General features: G+C 50.7%; 1 protein-coding gene and 1 long non-coding RNA gene across 5 annotated transcripts in view; one reads left to right on the plus strand and one right to left on the minus strand.

Moving 5' to 3' along the window:
- The window catches only part of LOC115071034, a 32,915-nt gene that overhangs the window by 956 nt on the left and 12,976 nt on the right, over positions 1-18,983 (minus strand). Inside the window, exon 2 of the long non-coding RNA XR_003850128.1 lies at positions 4,913-5,144. This is a non-coding gene — a long non-coding RNA (uncharacterized LOC115071034). The remainder of the gene's footprint in view (positions 1-4,912; positions 5,145-18,983) is intronic.
- Positions 80-18,621, plus strand: Slc25a23 (solute carrier family 25 member 23). 4 transcript variants are annotated; one of them, XM_008836905.2, is made up of 10 exons: positions 80-553; positions 2,571-2,682; positions 3,752-3,839; positions 4,502-4,613; positions 6,788-6,946; positions 7,032-7,184; positions 7,377-7,484; positions 8,852-9,019; positions 14,946-15,096; positions 16,494-18,621. In XM_008836905.2, the coding sequence occupies exons 1-10, from the start codon at positions 404-406 to the stop codon at positions 16,676-16,678; spliced, it is 1,386 nt and encodes a 461-aa protein (XP_008835127.1). In that variant the 5' UTR covers positions 80-403; the 3' UTR covers positions 16,679-18,621. The 4 variants fall into 4 exon arrangements, with proteins under 4 accessions (XP_008835127.1, XP_008835128.1, XP_008835129.1 ...); XM_008836907.2 differs by lacking the exon at positions 80-553 and adding an exon at positions 565-824; XM_008836906.2 differs by lacking the exon at positions 8,852-9,019.

Consider the following 18,983-nt stretch of genomic DNA (forward strand, 5'->3'; position numbering starts at 1 on the left):
AATTCCTGGCATCTCCCTCCCAAAACCATTTAAGGAAAAGAGGGTAAACTGAGGCAAGCAGAGGCAGAATGACTGAATTCCTTAGCGTTCTACGAACCCCCAGTGCTGTCAAATATGCAATACCAGCAACTCCTGGAATTCTTCCCACGCCCCCTGCTCCGCCCTCTGCCCCCTCCCCGCAGTCGTGCGGGTCGGGGGAGGAGATGCGAATTTTGGCGCGGGCGGGGACGGCTAGGATTGATCACATCCAGCAAGTGCAGCAGCCGGGCTGACGACGCAGGGGTTGCATTGCTGGTGATCGCAGGATCTGAACCCGCGCGGACCCCGGGGGGGAGGGGGGAGCCGTGAAGCCCGCCCCCCCGCTGAGGTCAACCCTGTCAGCCCCCCCCCCCGGGTAGGCGCCATGAGGGGGGGCGACGCGGAGCGACAGCAGCGCTGGGGTCGCCTGTTTGAGGAGCTGGACAGTAACAAGGATGGCCGCGTGGACGTGCACGAGTTGCGCCAAGGACTGGCCAGGCTGGGAGGGGGCGATCCAAACCGCAGTGCACAGCAGGTACCGCCGGACAGGACCACCCTCTCTTTGCACAGCAGCCCTTAATGCCCCGCCCGCTTGCCAGAACCTGAACTCCTGAATGGGGCGGCTGGAGCAGCCTGACACACAACCTGTGGCTGCACTCCACGACCTCTATCTCCACTCCCCCCCCATCTTGCCCACTCGTGTCTGGCCTAACGGCATCCCAAGACCTGGCCGCCAACTGCCCTGGGCCTGCAGCGGCTGAGGCTGCTAGCACCCAGTACTGTGCATATCCCCTCAGCGCTGTGGGGTAGGTAATGCTTGCCAGGGAATAGAGCATAGAGCGGGACGCTTTCGTGCCCAAGTCCAGAGAAATATCCTCTCCTGGACTCTGCACGGTCCCAGAGGTGCCCTGCTTCCACCTCCAGTGATCACAGATTTGCCACCCTAGCTGAGGCACCGCTGACCTCCGGGCCAGTTCCCCTAACCTCTTATTTACATTCCCTGCAGGTGGTTCCCTCAGCCTGGCTGGTTGTCCCAGGTTGTCCCAGCTAGGGAGTCAGTCCTGTCTGAAGTCTGCCCCCATGGGATTGTACCTATGTAGGAAGGAATTTGAGTTGGGGGTGCAGCTCAGAGATAAAGCATTTGTCTAGCATATGCAAAGACCCAGGTTCCAGCCCCAGATTAGGAAAAAAAGAGAAAGAAAAAAGTCAGAAACTTGGTCTTCCTCCAGATATTACAAGGGACCCTCACAGAAGGGAACCTCTAGACCTGTAGCATCTTTGTCATATAAACTGCCACTATTCAGGTGGAAAAATAAAAGCTCGAAGGACCTTGGCTTGGGTCTGTTAAACCCTACAAGAACAAGGGCTCCTTCTAAGAGAAGGGTTTTATAAGAGCTGAGACTGGAGAATCAGCTGTGAGTTCAAGGCCAGCCTGAATTGTATCACGAGATTGAGATTTTTTTTCTTTTTTTGGAGACAGGGTCTCCCTGTAGCCCCAAGTGGTCTGGAACTCACTCTTGGAGACCAGGCTGGCTTGTAACTCACAGAGATCAGCCTGCCTCTGCCTCTAGTGCTGGGACTAAGGGCATGTGCCACCTTGCCGAGCTGCATCATGAGATTTTAAAACTAAATAAAGCCAGATGGGGCACATGACTATAATCCCAGCACTCAGGAGGCAGAGGCAGGTGGATCTCTGAGATTGAGGGCAACCTGGTCTACTTAGTACCAGTTCAGCTGGGGCTACAGGGAGACCCTCTCTCAAAAAATCAAAACTAATTTTTTTTGGTCTTTTTGAGACAGGGTCTCCCTGTAGCCCCAGCTGTCCTGGAACTCACTATGCAGGCCAGGCTGGCCTTGAACGAGATCCACCTGCCTTTGCCTCCCCAGTGCTGGGATTAAAAGCGTGTGCCACTACAATGGGCTCTAATTTACATTTGTACCAGTGTATAAAGGTTTCCTTTTCTCTGAAACCTTGCTAATCAATAAATTAATTTTATTTATTAATGAAATAATTAATTTAGTGCCATGGTGTATGCGTGGCAGTCAGAGGATGGGATTAAAGGCATGCGCCACCACACCGGGCCCAATTAATTAATTTTTAAAAAACTAAATAGACCAGTTGTGGTGGTGGTACACACCTGTCATCCCAGCACTCAGGAGGTAGAGGCAGGACAATCAGAAGTTCAGCTACATAGAGAATTTGAGGCCAGCCTGGACTACATGAGACCTAGTCTCCAAACACCAAAAACTGCCTAAGGTTGCCACTTCTCAATTCCGTGACCTTGAACTGGTTCCTTAACTGAAGAGCACCTCAGTTTGCCTACCAGGAAAACCAAGCAGCACTCAAACACACCTCCTTGTGGTTTGCAGGGCATCTTGCTGAGAAATGAGCTAAGGGGGGGGGGGGGGGATATCTCCCGCCCCCCCTTGTTTGAGGTGGGGGAGGGGGAATGACTGAATTCCTGAGGTTTAAGGCTTGTTGTAACTCAGCCCACCCCCAGGTGGGGGTGCAGCCTGCTGGAGTCCCCTTTGTCTCCTTTTCTGTCCTCCAGGGCATCTCTGAGTCCGATGGTGGCCTCAGCCTTGAGGAATTCTCCCGATACCTGCAGGAACGTGAACAGCGCCTTTTGCTCATGTTTCATAGTCTTGACCGGAACCAGGACGGTGAGGGTTCCAGGCTGGGGGATGGGCAGATGGGTTAGAACCCACAGAGCAAGGGAAAGGGGGAGGGCTGCCTCTGACTCATGGGCTATTTTGGGAGTTCTCAGCCCCAACTAGGTGGTTCAAGGCTGTACCAGCCCAGCCCTACCCACTCCTACTACCCTGGTTTACAGTAGGGACCCTTGCTACTCACCCTTAAGTATTTGTCAGGGACAGTTACAGGGAATCTAGGTTACAATAACAATTCCTTGCTAGCTGTGATGGCACATGACTTTAATCCCAGCACCCAGGGGCCAGAAACAAGTAGATCCCTGTGAGATCAAGGCCAGCCTGGTCTACAGCATGAGTGCTAGGCCAGCTGGGGCTACTGGGAGGCCCTGTCTCAAAAAAGAAACAAGAAAAAAAACCAACAAACCAAGTGTCTTTGAGATTCTAAATGTTGCCTTAGGGTTGAAGAGACCCTAGCTCAGGAGGTAAAGGGCTTACCACAAGGATTGAAGACCTCAGTTCCAACCCTAGCACTGTGCTAGGTGTGAGGTGTGGTGATGCACACCTGCAACCCCAGTGTTGGAATGAGGGGGGGGGCACTGGATGACCAGCCAAGCCTGATTAGTAAGTTCCAGGGTCAGTGAGGGACCTTGTCTTAAAAGTAAGGCAGAGGGCCAGTGAAATAGCTCAGGAGGGTAAAGGGGCTTGCTGCCAAGTCTGATGACCTGAGGTCAGTCCCCAAGACCCACATGGAGGAGGGATTCCTACAAGTTGTCCTCTGATCTCCATACTCATCACTCCCCCCAACACACACACTATAAATAAATAAATAAAAATTTTAAAACTTTTGAGACAGGTTCTCACCATGTAGCCGTGGCTGGTCTGGAACTCACTATGCACACCAGGCTGGCCTCAAACTCAGAGATCTGTCTGCTTCTGCCTCCTGAGTGCTGGGGTTAAAGGCATGCCTCATGCCTGGAGATACCCTGGTCTTGTTAGCCAAATCCCCAAAGTCCTAATGCTTGGATCAAGTGTCTCCTGGTGTCTCCCACATCTCTTCCTACAATGGGTCCCCCTTTTCCAGGTCACATTGATGCCTCTGAAATCCAGCAGAGCTTCCAAGCCCTGGGCATCTCCATCACGCTGGAACAGGCAGAGAAAATTCTACATAGGTGAGTCACTGGAGGTTTAGGCCGTTGGGAGCCCCTCTCCCTTTAGGCACCTCCATCTTCCAAGTTGCAGACCCAGGTCCAGAGATGGTGGAAATAATTAATTGGAATTTGGAGTCAAACAGATTTTAAGTGGTGATGCGGTTCTCCTCATATGGTTGGTGTGAAGGATGGGCACAATGTAACTCAACCCCCTAAATATATTAGTGCCAGAGCTGGTGATGGCTCCACACCAGGGACCTGAACCTGGCTTCCCAGCACTTGAGAGGCTGAAGACTGGAGGACTGCTCTGAGTCAGAAATCAGACTGAGCAAGAGAGTGAGACCCTGTCTCAAAAATCCTCAAAAATGCCAGAGGGACAGCTCAACAGTTAAGAGCACTGGCTGCTCTTGCAGAGGACCTGGGTTCAGTTCCCAGCACCCACACATTTGTAACTCCAGTTCCAGGGGAATCTGATGCCCTCTTCTGGCCTCCATAGGCATTGCATGCATGTGGTGCACATACATACATGCAGGCATATATATTCAAATAAAAAATACATAAAAAATTAAAATACAGATGCTGTAAAAGACTGTGTGCTCTCTGTGCTTCCCAAATGCACACAGCCAAGCAGCATCTCCCCCTCCCAAAGCCCAGACACTGAGCCAGCATCCCTTTCTTCCCAGCATGGATCGGGACGGCACCATGACCATTGACTGGCAGGAGTGGCGTGACCACTTCCTCCTTCACTCCCTGGAGAACGTGGAGGACATCCTATATTTCTGGAAGCATTCCACGGTAAGGTGGGGTGGCCCACATGGGCTGGGGGGGGTCCTGGTTCCAGTGTCACCAGGCCTTGGAAGGGCTGGCTAGGTCTCTGGAGGCATCATGAACAGCTGGGGCTCACTCAAAGAAAGCCCTGCTCCTTTATTCTTGCATTTGGGTTTCAGGAACCTGGAGCCTCCCCACCCCTGTGGACATGGGAACTTCAGAGCCAGCTGGTGGGAGTTGGGGATAGAGGGGAGAAAGAATTCACTAAGTAGAGCCCTGGGGCTTCCCTTTTCAACCCACAGAGCCCTGGGCTGCAGAGTTCTCACCTGGTTCAGGGTTCAGGGTCTCTGCAGTGAAGCAGCGCATGTGCACAGATGCTGATTTTGGAGGCTCCAGTGGAGTTCACCAGAAGTGGAGAAATGGGTTTGCCTTGGGTCCCCCATGTGGGAATCACCAAGTATCTGTTGGTATCCTCACGGGATCCATCCATGGAATCTGATGGTGTCTTCAGGGGGAATCTCTCAGTGGAATCTGACGGGAGCTTTGCATTGATTTTTCCTGGGAAGACATGAAAAAATGTCTATTCTCTCCAGATAGGGTGACAAACCAAAGTAAGGATTCTACCAAAGTTGTACTTGGGGAGCCATGCATTGATGATCTTGCTTATGGAGTTCAGTAGCATCACCGTGGAATCTGCATCATAGGGTCCCCTTCATTTAACTTTCCACTTCCTGTATGCTCCAGTGCCTCCCAGGGTCACTTGTGGCTAGGGAGGGGCAAGAGCGAGATGGATGGAGCCAGGTGAGGTTGTGGTAACCCCTGCTCTCACCTCCTATTAGGGCATTCACAGCTCCATTACCACAAACCCAGCTATCACCAGATTGTTCCACTCCTCTCATTGCCAAGGCTGCCAGGCCAAGGCAACCTCTACCCCAAAATGGTGGTGGGGTGACCAGATTATGCCTGGAAGAAAAGCCATTCTTTGACAGTCTTCCTGTAAGATCCAGAGGCATCCGCACCCCAAGATCTGCAGGTGCCTTGAGTGGGAAGTCTATGGCTAAACTCCAGAGGGGAGAAGACTCTTGGGGAAGACTCCCAGAGAGCACTCTAGATGGAGGAGGATTCCAAAGGGGAGAGGAGTCCCAGAGGAGGACGGAGGACTCCTGGGAGAGGATCCCTAGGGAAGCACTCCTGAGGGAGGACTCCTGGGGGAGGACTCCCCATTGAAGAGATCACTGTGAGAGCTTGTGAGGTCCCAGGAGGGAGCTGCTGGGGTCCTTGCTTAAGTTCCTGGAGGGCTCCGTGTGACCCTGGAGGGCTCTGTGTGGCTGCATTGGCTAGGCTGTGGGGGATCCTTATTGGCCAAAGCTTTCATTGCGGTCTTTGCTAAAATCTAGTGGCTTCATGGCTGGGATCCAGTGGATCTTTCAGTGGGACCTGAGGGATGGTTTGATGGAATCAGTGGATCCTGGGTTGGGGCTCAGTGGATCACCTGCAGGTTTTGTTGGGTCCTCTGGTAGAATCCAATCTAATGGATTATTTAAGATTCAGTGGCTATCTCCGTGTGACCTGGTGGATCTTTTGGGGGACTTATGGATCTTTTGGTGGGGCTCCATGTAAGGAATCTGAGGATCTTACAAGGAGACTGCAGAATCAGATGTTTTAGTGGCATGTAGTGGGATCCAGAAGGATCTGCTAGGTTCCTTTAGTTACTCTGGGATGTTGTCTTAGTTTGTTTCTCCATTGCTGTGACAAAACACTCTGACCACTACCAACTTGGGGAGGAAAGGGTTTATTTATCTTACATCTCCCGGGTCACAGTTCATCAGGGAGCCCAAGATAGGAACTCAGGGCAGGAACCTGGAGGCAGGGGCTGGAGCACAGGCCATAGAGGAACGCTGCTTATTGGCTTGCTCACCTGGCCCCTGCTCAACTTGCTTTCTTATGCAACACAGGCCCACCTGCCCAGGGGTGGCACCACCCACAGTGGACTGGGCCCTCCCACAACACTCATCAAGAAGATATGGCCACAGGCCAGTCCAATAGAGGCAATTCCCCCATTGAGGCTCCCTCAACCCAGGTGTGTCAAGTTGACACTAAAGCTATCTAGCACAAATCTCCTGGAATACATATAGGAGACTCCCTCAAAGTCTCCCCACCTAGGCCATGACATGACTGACACCTGTAGGCCCCGTCCTTAGGTTCTGGACATCGGTGAGTGTCTGACAGTGCCTGATGAGTTCTCTGAGCAGGAGAAGCTAACAGGCATGTGGTGGAAACAGCTGGTGGCTGGAGCAGTGGCAGGTGCAGTGTCACGGACAGGCACAGCACCTCTAGACCGCCTCAAGGTCTTCATGCAGGTGAGAAGCCCTCATGGTACACACCCCATTGTCCAGACCTAGGACCTAGAAGAACATCACCAAGTCACCTGATCTCCCCACCCAGGTCCACGCCTCAAAGTCCAACCGGCTCAACATACTGGGGGGCCTTCGGAGCATGATCCAAGAGGGGGGTGTCCTGTCCCTCTGGAGGGGCAATGGTATCAACGTGCTCAAGATTGCCCCCGAGTCAGCCATCAAGTTCATGGCCTATGAACAGGTGGGGGGACGCAGGTCCAGAAGAGGGGATGTCAGCTTGGGGAAGGAAGGCGAGGCTAAACAGGAGCCATGGGGGATGGCTGCCAGGAGGGGAGGGGAGATGGCTGATATACATGGGTCCCCTAAACAACAACCCCTGCTGACCAGCTCTGTGGGAGCTGGTTCAATCCCAGAAGTCCCTCTCTACCCTCAGATCAAACGGGCCATCCGCGGGCAGCAAGAAACACTGCATGTTCAGGAACGCTTCGTGGCTGGCTCCCTAGCTGGAGCCACAGCCCAGACCATCATCTACCCTATGGAGGTAAGGAGGGGACATGAGGAGACAGATACCCAGTATGGGGGGAGGTGGCAGGCACTGCCAGACTATTTTGTTCCTTGTTTTACACTATGTGTGGAGACTGTAATTGCTTCCCATAACTGGGACCATTTCCCATCTATCTTGTCTGGATGTCCTGATTTGAGACACATCTACTACGGATCATATCACTGGTTAGAACTGCTTGGACAGTAGTCATGGTAACTGACCATTTATGGACCTGTGTCATTTGAGGAAAGTGCTTGTTCCTAAGGTATGAGCCAGAGGTTGACATTGGATGTCTTCCTCAATCACTCTCCACTTTTCTTTTTTCTAATGTGTGTGTCTCATCTGCATATATGTAAATGTACCATATGTATGCAATACCTACAGAGGCCAGAAGGATGCATCAGATACCCTGGAACTGGAGCTAAGGATGGTTGTTAGCTGCTTTGTGGGTACTGGGAACCAAACCCAGGTCATCTGCAAGAGCAGTCAGTGCTCTTAAGTGGTGAGCCAGATCTTCAGTCCCTCCACATTATTTTTTGAGACAGGGTCTCTCCCTCCACCACACCCAGCTTAATAAACATTGTCAAAAATCAGGAGTTAGGGGGCTGGAGAGATGGCTCAGAGGTTAAGAGCACTGGCAGCTCTTACAAAGAACCTGAGTTCAGTTCCCAGCACCTACATGGTAGCTAACAACCATTAGTAAATCTAGTTCCAGGGGATCTGACACCCTCTGTGGGCATTGCATGGGTGCACTTACATACATGCATGCAATACACTCATACACATAAAATAAAAATAATAAGTAAAATATTTTTTTAATATCAGGAGTTAGCCAGGTGTGATGGCATCTGCCTTTAGTCCCAGTACTTGGGAGGCAGAGGTAGGAAGATCTCTGTGAGACTGAGGCCAGCCTGGTCTACATGGCAAGTTCCAAGCCAGCCTAGGCTACACAGTGAGACCCTGTCAAAAAGAAAAAAACAAAAGAAAACAAAATCGGAGTTCAAGGTAATCCTCAGATAAACAGTAAATTTAATTTTGAGACAGGCTCTCAGGCAGCCCAGGCTTCCCTCAAACTTACTTTATGAGAATGACCTTCAACTCCCAACTGATCATCCCACCTCCATCTCCTGAGTGCTGGGATGATAGGCATGTGCTACCATGCCTAGTTTATGTGGTGCTGTATATGGAACCAGGGCTTCTTGTGTGCTGTACAAGCACTCTACCCACTGAGTTATAAGCACTCTAGCCATGGAGCCACAGTCACAGCCTTTAGGGCAGCTAGTAGCTATTTGTAGAAATTTTCACAACTGGGCACAATGGATCTGGGATCAGTGTTTCCAGGGGTTGACAAAGTTCTCCCCCAGGTACTGAAGACTCGGCTGACCCTGCGCCAGACTGGCCAGTACAAGGGGCTCCTGGATTGTGCAAGACTGATCCTGGAGCGAGAAGGGCCCCGAGCCTTCTACCGAGGCTATCTGCCTAACGTGCTGGGCATCATCCCCTACGCGGGGATTGACCTGGCCGTCTATGAGGTCTGTGGACAGCGGCCCTCCCTTCCCTCTCCATTCTGGGACCTGCCCCTAGGACTCCCTTGCTCATTCAGTTGACAACTTGTAGCGAGGGAAGGACAACCCTGGGGTTGAGAAAGGGCTTAGAAGCATAAGGAGCCTTCCCAAACAGCAGACCCCTACTCTGCCAAAACAAGGTTTTAATGTTGTAAAAACCTTGTTTGGAGTTGGGTATGGCAGCACACGTATTTAATCCCAGCACTCAGGAGGCATAGGTAGGTGCATTCATAGGGAGTTCCAGACCAGCCAGGGCTACATAGTAAGGCCCTGTCTCAAATAAACAAACAAACAAATATTTTTAAAAAACAGAAGCAAAAACAAAAGCCATATTTAACCAGGTCTGGCGGCTTAGTCCTGTAATTCCAAGAGTCTGAATGCTGAGGCAAGAGAACTACTACTACCAGCTCAAAGCCAGCCTGGGCTATATAATGAATTCTAGGACAACCTGGGCAAGACCTTTTCTTTTTCTTTTTTTAAAATACTTTTTATTATTTTCATTTTATGTGTATGAGTGAATTGTGTGCATGTATGTAACTGCACCTGTGTTGTGTGATGCCTAGGATCATCAGAAGAGGGCATCAGATATCCTGGAACTGGAGCTAGAGACAACTGTTAGCTGCCATGTGGGTGCTAGGATTTGAATTAGGTCCTCTTCAAGAGCAGCCAGTGCTTTTAACTGCTGAGCCATCTCTCCAACCCCGCAAGACCTTTTCTTTTTGGTCCTGTTTGGGGGATGGAGAGCCCGCTCAGCAGTTAAGAGCACTGGCTGCTCTTACAGAGGACCCAGATTCAGATCCTAGCACCCACATGGTGGCTAACAGCTATCTGTAACTCCAGTTCCAGGGGATCCGACGCCCCCTTCTGGCCTCCATGGGCATTATACACATGTGCACTTACCTACATGCAGGCAAAACACTCATACACATAAAGTAAAAATAAATTAACCAAAAAAACCTTTTTGAGAACCCCATTTTTTCCCTGTAGTACTGGAGATGGAACAGAGAGAGACTCATACCTGCCTTCTCGGAGTTATGACCCCACCTCTGCAAGATCATCTTTGTAGTCCAACATTCTGTGGTTCTGTGGTCACCTGGGAGTTGGAGACCCCTGTAGTTCTTAGAGATCATGAGCCAAGTACAAGATGAGCCTCAAGAAAACCTGTGTTTCTCAAAGGCATGTGTGGGTTCCAGCCTCCCCTGTCTCCAGACCAAGGATTCCTTCCTTCCTTCCTTCCTTCCTTCCTTCCTTCCTTCCTTCCTTTCTTCTTTCTTTCCTTATTTTCCTTCTTTTTTTTTTTTTGGTCTTTGAGACAGGGTCTCTCTGTAGCCTCAGCTGGCCTGAAACTCGCTATGTAGACCAGGCTGGCCTCAATCTCACAGAGATCCACCCACCTCTGCCTCCCGAAAGTTAGGATTAAAGAAGTACACCACCATGCCCGGCTCTTTCTTTCTTTTCTTTCTTTCTTTCTCTTTCTTTCTTTTTTTCTTGGCAGATTCTCATGTAGCCCAGGCTGACTTCCAATTCTCTATGTAGCTGAGGATGACCCTGAACTGCTGATCCTCCTTCCTCTACCTCCTGAGTGCTGGAATGATGGATATGGTGCTAGGGATGGGACCCAGGGCTTTGTGCATGCTGAACACTCTACAAGCCAAGCACTCTACAAACTCAACCAGACACATGGCTTTTTTTTTTTTTTAACGTATGTGTATCTGTTTTGCCTGCATACAAGTGTACCTGTGTCATGCAATCCCTATGGAGGCCAGAATTGGGGCATCAAACCCCCTGGAACTGGATTTGCAGATGGTTGTTAGCCTCCATGTGGGTTCTGGGGACCAAACCCAGGTCCTCTGCAAAAGCAACAATGCCCTGAACCACCGTGTTACCTCTTCAGCCCTAGGTTCGTTATTTTTATTTTATTTTATTTTGGTCTTTTTGAGACAGGGTCTCCCTGTAGCCCCAGCTGACTTGGAACTCACTTTGTAGACCAGGCTGGCCTTGAACTCACAGAAATCCATCTGCCTCTGTCTCCCGAGTGCTGGGATTAAAAGTATGCACCACCATGCCCAGCCCAGCCCCAGATTCTTTATTTTTTTTATTTTATGTGTATGAGTGTTATGCCTGCATGTATGTAAGTGCACCCATGTTGAGCAGTGTCCTCAGAGGTCAGAAGGGGGCACTGGATCCTCTGAAACTAGAGTTACGGACAGTTGTTGGCTGCCATGTGGTGTTGGAACCAAACCCCGGTCGTCTGCACGAGCAGCCAGTGCTCTTAACTGCGGAGCCAGCTCTCAAGCACCAGATTTTTTTTTTTTTTTTTTTTTTTTTTGGTCTTTTTGACACAGGGTCTCCTGTAGCCCCAGCTGTCCTGGAACTCACTATGTAGACCAGGCTGGCCTTGAACTCAGAGAAATCCGCCTGCCTCTGCCTCCTGAGTGCTGGGATTAAAGGTATGCACCACCAGGCCTGGCTCAGATTTTTTTTTTTTTTTTAAATGAAGGGCTCACTGGGTATCACAGGATGACCTGAACTCATGGTATTCCAGTATTCCTACTGCCTCAGCCTCCTGACTGGTAAGATGACAAGCACACACCACTGCCTCTGGCAATAGAACAGATGCTCTATCTGTGTGCACATGTGTACATGTCACAAGTTTATGTGCATGTATGTGCAGGTGTGTGTGTGTGTTTGGAGGTCAAAAGATACCCTCAGATGTCATTGCTCAGGAGCCATCTTTATTTATTTATTTACTAGAGACAAAGTCTCACTGTGTAGCCCCAGCTGGCCTGGAATGCACTATGTAGACCAGGCTGGACTCCAACCACAGAGGACTGCCTGCCTCTGCCTCGCAGGGACTATGGCTGTGTGCTGCCATACCCAGTCTTCCACTGTTGCTTTGGACACAGTGTCTCGAGGACCCAGGGTTCTCCACATAACCTAGAGTGGCTCACCAGTGAGCCCAAAGGGTCCTCCTGTCTCTACTCCCAGCCTGTAGTCCCACACCTGGTCCTGACATGGGTGCTAGGGATGGAACACACATCCTCATGCCTGCATAGCAAGTGCCTTACCAACTGAGCCATCTCCTCAGTCCAGAACAGCACTTTAATGTGTGTGTGTGTGTGTGTGTGTGTGTGTATTAGACATGTGAGTGCCATGGTGTACATGTGGAGGTCAGAGGACAACTTGCAGAAGTCAGTTCTCTCCTTCCACCAGGTATTCCGGGGCTTGTGCCAGCAGGCCTGGCTTCTGTGTACCTCACCTGAATACCTCCCCCTCCACCCTCACCTTGGCCCTTCATGGCAGGCGGAACAGAGGTGCCTGTATTGTGCACACCCTGATCCGTGGAACATACCTGATCCCTGGGTTCTGGACAAACTATAACAGTTCTTAATAACTCATTAAACCCCTATTTGACAAGTGCCAATCCAGATCTAAAAGAAAGCTATTCAAAGTACAAAGACACTCGTGGTAAACACTTACTTGCTCCCTTCTCAGCCTGTCCATGGGCCAGACATTACTAATCCATCCCAGCACTGAGCCCTTCTCAACCACAGTTGCCATCCCAGGAAAACATCAATGGAATAGAATGAGCTAAAAATCAAATCTATTAACCTACCACAAAGGAAAAAAAGGGAGTCTCTGGTAAAGACTTTGTCAGGGATCTGGGGATATAGCTCAGTGGTAGAGTGATTGCTTAGTATGCCTCAGGATTCCGTACCTAGTACTACAAGGAACAGCAGGAGGAAAGGTGGGAAGAAAGGAGGGGGGGAGGCAGGAAAGAGGAACTAGGGGCTGGAAAGCTGGCTCAGCAGTTAAGAGCACTGACGGCTCTTGCAGAGGACCCAAGTTCAGTTCCCAGCACCCACATGGTGGCCAACAACTGTCATTAACTCCAGTTCCAAGGGATCTAATGCCCTCTTCTGGCCTCCATGGGCATTGCACATATATTTTAAAAAACAAAAATAGCTGGGCGTGGTGGCGCATACATTTAATCCCAGCACTCAGGAGGCAGAGTCAGGTGGACCCCTGTGAATTCAAGACCAGCCTAGGCTACAGGGAGACCCTGTCTCGAAAAGACCTAAGAAAAAAAGGGGGGGGTACTGGAGAGATGGCTCAGCAGTTAAGAACACTGGTTGTTCTTGCAGAAGACCCTGGTTTGAATCCCAGCATCCACATGGCAGCTAACAGCTGTTAGTAACTCCATTTCCTGGGGATTCGATGGCCTCTTCTGTCCTCCATGAGCACTGCATGACACAGGTGCACTTACCTACATGCAGGCAATACACACATACACATAAAATAAAAATAATAAAAAAACAATAGAAATAAATATTTTATAAATAAGCCTAGTGTGGAGGCGCACACCTTTAATCCCAGCACTCAGAAGTCAGAGGCAGATGTATCTCTGTGAATTCCAGGTCAGTCAGATCTACATAGCAAGTTCCAGGCCATCCAGGGCTACATAGTAAGTTTGAGGCCAGAGACCCTGTATCAAGAAACCAATATAGAGGGCTGGAGAGATGGCTCAGCGGTTAAGAGCACTGACTGCTCTTGCAGAGGACCCAGGTTCGATTCCCAGCACCCACATGGCGGCTGTGAACCATCCTTAACTCCAGCTCCAGGGAAATCTGAGGCCCTCTTCTGACCTCCGCAGCATTGCACGACATGGGTGCATTCACATACATGAAGGCAATACACTCATACAAATAAAATAAAAATAATAAATAAAAAAAATTTTTTTAAAAAAGAAACCAATATAGAAGCCAGGCACGGGGCTTTAATTCCAGCACTCAAGAGGCAGAGGCAGGTGGATTGCTGTAAGATTGGGGCCAGCCTGGTCTACATAGTGAGTCAAGGGCTACACACAAAAAAAATCTTAATCCTACACGCATGTCCTGCTTGCTATGAACAGTTAGCTATGTAGAAGTTCCAGGGGCACGATGTACACAATACAGAAAACCTCTGTTCCACCTGCCATGAGGGGCCAAGGGGAGGGGGGAGGGGGAGGTATTCCGGTGAGGTACACAGAAGCCAGGCCTGCTGGCACAAGCCAGTCACCACAGCACTAGAGTGGCTGAGGCAGGAACATGGCAAGTTCAAGGCCAGTCTGGGCAAGAGAGTGAGACCCTGTCTTCAACTGAAACCTTAAAAAAAAAAGGAAAAAAAAAGCAGAGGCGGGGGATGGGGAGGGAACCCTGGAGAGATGGCTCAGAGGCTAATGGCACTGACTGTTGTTGCAGAAGATGCAGGTTCGAATCCCAACACTCACATGGTGGCTAACAATTGTCCATAACTCCAGTTCCAGGGGACCCAATGCCTTCTTTTGACCTCCGTAGACATTGCATACATAGGTGCACTTACTATACATGCAGGCAATACACTCATACAAATAAAATAAAAATAAAATTTAAAAATAAATGAAAATAAGCAGGGCGTGGTGGCGCACGCCTTTAATGCCAGCACTCGGGAGGCAGAGGCAGACGGATCTCTGTGAGTTCAAGGCCAGCCTGGTCTACATAGTGAGTTCCAGGACAGGTGGGGCTACAGGGAGACCCTGTCTCAAAAAGACCAAAAAAAAAAAAGAAGAAGAAAATAAGAAAGAGCAGGGTATGTAGCTCAGTGGTGAGCCAACAGAATCCCCAGTGAGGGGCTGGGGGTGTGGCTCAGGGTAGAGTGACAGCCTAGGATCCCCAGTGAGGGGCTGGGGGCGTGGCTCAGGGTAGAGTGACAGCGTAGAGTCCCCCAGTGAGGAGCTCGGGTGTGGCATGCTGAGGGTGAGGTGGTTGAGCCTTTCAGCCATACCAGCTGGGATGGGACATAACACCGACCTGAAGGTCTTAGACACCAGGTCTTCCCATGGCCATTCTCAACCAATCCACTTTCTCCTCTCCAGACCCTGAAGAATCGCTGGCTTCAGCAATACAGCCACGAATCAGCAAACCCGGGCATCCTTGTGCTCCTGGCCTGTGGCACCATATCCAGCACCTGTGGCCAGATTGCCAGTTACCCCCTGGCGCTGGTTCGGACCCGAATGCAGGCCCAAGGTGAGGTCTGGGCAGCAGGCAGGGATAGGGAAAGGCGGCCACTTGGAGCTCCCCACACTCAACACTTTGTAGGTGGAGTCCTGGGCTGCCACCCTGAAGGGTTTGGGTGACCTTGCTAATTCCCTGCTCTTCTCTGGGCCTCGGTTTACCCGTTAGTGACAGTGGGACTCTTTTTTAAAATATTTAATGTATTATTTTTATTTTATGTGTATTCATGTATTGCCTGAATGCAGGTAAGTGCACCCGTGTCATGCAAAGCCTGCAGAGGACAGAAGAGGCTGTCAGATCCCCTGAGACTGGAGTTATTGACAGTTGTTAGCTGCCATGTAGGTGCTGGGATTCGAGCCCAGGTCTTCTGCAATAACGACCAGTGTCCTTAACCACTGAGCCATCTCTCCAACCCCAACAGTGGGACTCTTTTACCCACCCATTGGGAGCTGAGGTTTCACTAGCAAAATGGACAGAACCACAGAAGAGACTAGAAAATTCCCCTAGCTGCAGCCTAGTGCTCTAACCCTGAGCAGCTGCTGACAAGCATCTCCTGGCAAGTAGTTTGAACACTTATTTGCAAGATTGGGTTAAAAGTAGGGAGAAATGGGGCTAAGGAAAAGGATCAGCGGTACCCAACATGGGTCCTCCGCAAGAGCAGCCAGTGCTCCTCACCACGGAGCCAGCTCCCCAGCCCCTTGATTTTTGGAGGGTTTTTTGAGACAGAGTCTTGCTGGCCTGGAACTCATGGCGACCCTCCTGCCTGAGCCTCCCCATAGTTACTATTTTCCTCTGTAGTTTTCATTCATTGTCCCATGTCACTGTCCCAGAATCTGTTTCTGAGAATTTTAGGATTTGTAATTACTAATTGCGCCCCCCACACACACATACAGTAAGTACCAACGAATAAAATCAATGTGGTCTGCACCCTCAGGAACTTTCCCCCTGGAGGGACAGGAAGAGGTTAAATAAATCAATTCAAGGTACAATAAGGGAGGGGCGGAGAAGCGGACGTAGACTGGGGTCCTGGGGCCCCTTGAGACCGCCGGCTTTGAAACGGAAAATGGGGAAAGAAGTGGGATTAGCTCAAAAGAGGAGCAAATTAATTTTCAGGAAGTGGGAGATTTCTGCCCTCCCCTACCAACACACACAGATGGGACAGACAGACGGACACACACACACACACACACACACACACACACACACACACCTGCTATTCGTATTTGTCCCCAAACTTGGTCCCAAAGATTGACAGTCAATTCCAAGGCACATAGAAGGCCTTGACTCTTGTTGTAGGTCCCACTGTAAGTCTAACCTCCTCTCTCCTGCTGTAATGGCCACCTAGCCCAGCCCTGGGGTGGGATGGGGACTTCAGACTTACTTGGCCCCGTACTTCTCCCCTCCCCCAGCCTCCATCCAGGGCGGCCCACAGTATTCCATGGTTGGGCTACTTCGGCACATCCTGTCGCAGGAAGGTGTGTGGGGCCTCTACCGGGGCATTGCCCCCAACTTCATGAAGGTCATTCCAGCCGTCAGCATCTCGTATGTGGTGTATGAGAGCATGAAACAGGCCCTAGGGGTCACATCCAGGTGAGAGACCTGGAGCCTGCCACCTGGAGAGATCCTCACCCTCATCATGGCGTCCCCAAGCTGCTGTCCCCAGCCAGCAGAGACTGACAGCCTGGCCCATGGATCCTAGATCCTCTACCCCGAGCCACTGGATCCCAGTACCTCGACATCATATCCCAGACCCCTAGACCCCAACTGCTGGACCCCACATTCAACAGTCTGATGTTTGAATTACAGGATCCAAAATTAGTCACACCAGCTGGGTGTGATGGGTGTACACCTTTAACCCCAGCACTGGAAGGCAGAGACAGAGGATTTCTGTGAGTTTGAGGCCAGTCTGGGCTACATAGGGAGTTCCAGGTCAGCCAGGGTTACATAGTGAGACTTTCCTTGAATCCTTCTCTCCAGACCCCTCCATCCTGTCCTTCCACACCCCAAAGATGGACCCTACATTTCCCTGCCCCATCCCCTGGGTGCTGGGTCTTCATGTCTTAATTACCAAGATCTTCCCTGCTTCAGCAGATGGTCCTGATACTCCAACACAGGAGCACACACCCACAATACCTCATCACCCAGACCCCACATTCCTCAGACTCCACACCCAGAATCCTCAGCCACATTGGATCTTAGATCCCCAACCCCACCCTAGTGTCCCATCATCATGCCCCACACTCTGAGTCTTGGAGCCCAGCCTCTAGATTCTAGAAGTCAAAAAGTCCCAGCCACTGGATCCTGAACACGCAATGCCAAGACCCTGGGGCTCCATCGTGGACCCACTGGATCCCAGATCCCTCACCCCAACCAGCAGATCCCTCTATTCATCTACCTTGACACTGGGTTCCAGATCCTTCCACTCTGATTGCTGGATCTACACCCTCAATCTCTGACCACCAGATTCAGTTCCTAAAATCTCAACTCACTGGATTCTGGCTCCTCGTGTGGCCCAGGTGGATCCCAGCCAACCAGCACAACTGCTAGGTTCCAGGATCCAGACTCTGGATACCCAAACTTTGTCCACTGAAGGCAGACCCTAGTCGTCCCCTACCCACCAAGAGACCCCCCCCGCAAGACTTTCATTTCTGCATCCCAAGTGCCCAGCCCCCCCCCCCAAATCAAGATTCCAAACAGCCTAGTCATAGCATCCCAGATCCATATCCCAGACACACCCTGGATTTGATCCAGTGGCACAGAGCTGCACTATCTAGGGAAATTCAGCCCCCAGCCCAGTGGATTCCCGCCAGGCTGCAAAGGAAGGTGTCGCTTCCCCACCAAACCCTGTATGAATCCTGGGTCTCAGCTCAGCCACACAGTCAGACAGCCCCCACACACACACCGGGGAAACCACTCCCCCGAACCCCCTCCCTCCCTGTCCCTACTTTCTACAATGTCTTCCGAACCCCTGTCCACCTTCTGGGCTACATGAATCCCAGAGCCTAGGTCTTGCTGGGAGGGTCCAGTATACTTATTGCTCATTCTTGAGGGGATTGGGAAAGGTCTGGTAAAGAGTAGGTGAAGCTGGGGACACAGTCAAGGGGACCTCAGTATTCCAGCACTGCCAGCCCAACCTGGGCCTCAGATTCACAATTAAGGACCAACACAGAATCTTTCCCAAAACCCAGGCATCTGATTATGCAAAATTCAACATCCCAAAACCAACTCGGGGTCTATTTTTCTACCAACAGAGGAACAACACCCCCAACCCACTCCCCCATGCCCGCCTGTACCCTCTGGACATCATACTTGGATTTGATAACTGGGGGAGACTCTCCTTGACTCCCCAGTCTTTGGGGGAACCCCATGAAAGGACTGGGAAATGGGAAATCAGATGTTGGGGGTTTAGAGGACCCCACCATGGCTTCCATCTCTGCCTCCAACCTATACCAAACCCCACCTCCCTGGCTGTGTGTGTTTAAAAAAAAACAAAAAACAAAAAACAGTAGAACAAAAGAAATAAATTTTCTAAACTCTTTCATTGTAGTTTTTAATTTTTGGTCTTTTTTTTTTTTTTTAGACAGGGTCTCCCTGTAGCCCCAGCTGTCCTGGAACTCACTATGTAGACCAGGCTGGCCTTGAACTCACAGAGATCTGCCTGCCTCTGCCTCCCAAGTGCTGGGACTAAAGGCGTGCACCACCACACCTGGCCCAAAAATAATGTTCTTAACTGCTGAGCCATCTTTCCAGCCCTAAAATTACATTTTTTTTTCTTTTTTTGGAGACAGGGTCTCCCTATAGCCCCAGCTGGCCAGAAACTCATTGTGTAGACCAGGCTGGCCTTGAACTCACAGAGATTTGCCTGCCTCTGCCTCCAGAGTGCTGGGATTAAAGACATG

The sequence above is a fragment of the Nannospalax galili genome, unplaced genomic scaffold (genome assembly GCF_000622305.1).
Source record: "Nannospalax galili isolate Female #2095 unplaced genomic scaffold, S.galili_v1.0 scaffold77, whole genome shotgun sequence".
Lineage (NCBI taxonomy): Eukaryota > Metazoa > Chordata > Mammalia > Rodentia > Spalacidae > Nannospalax > Nannospalax galili.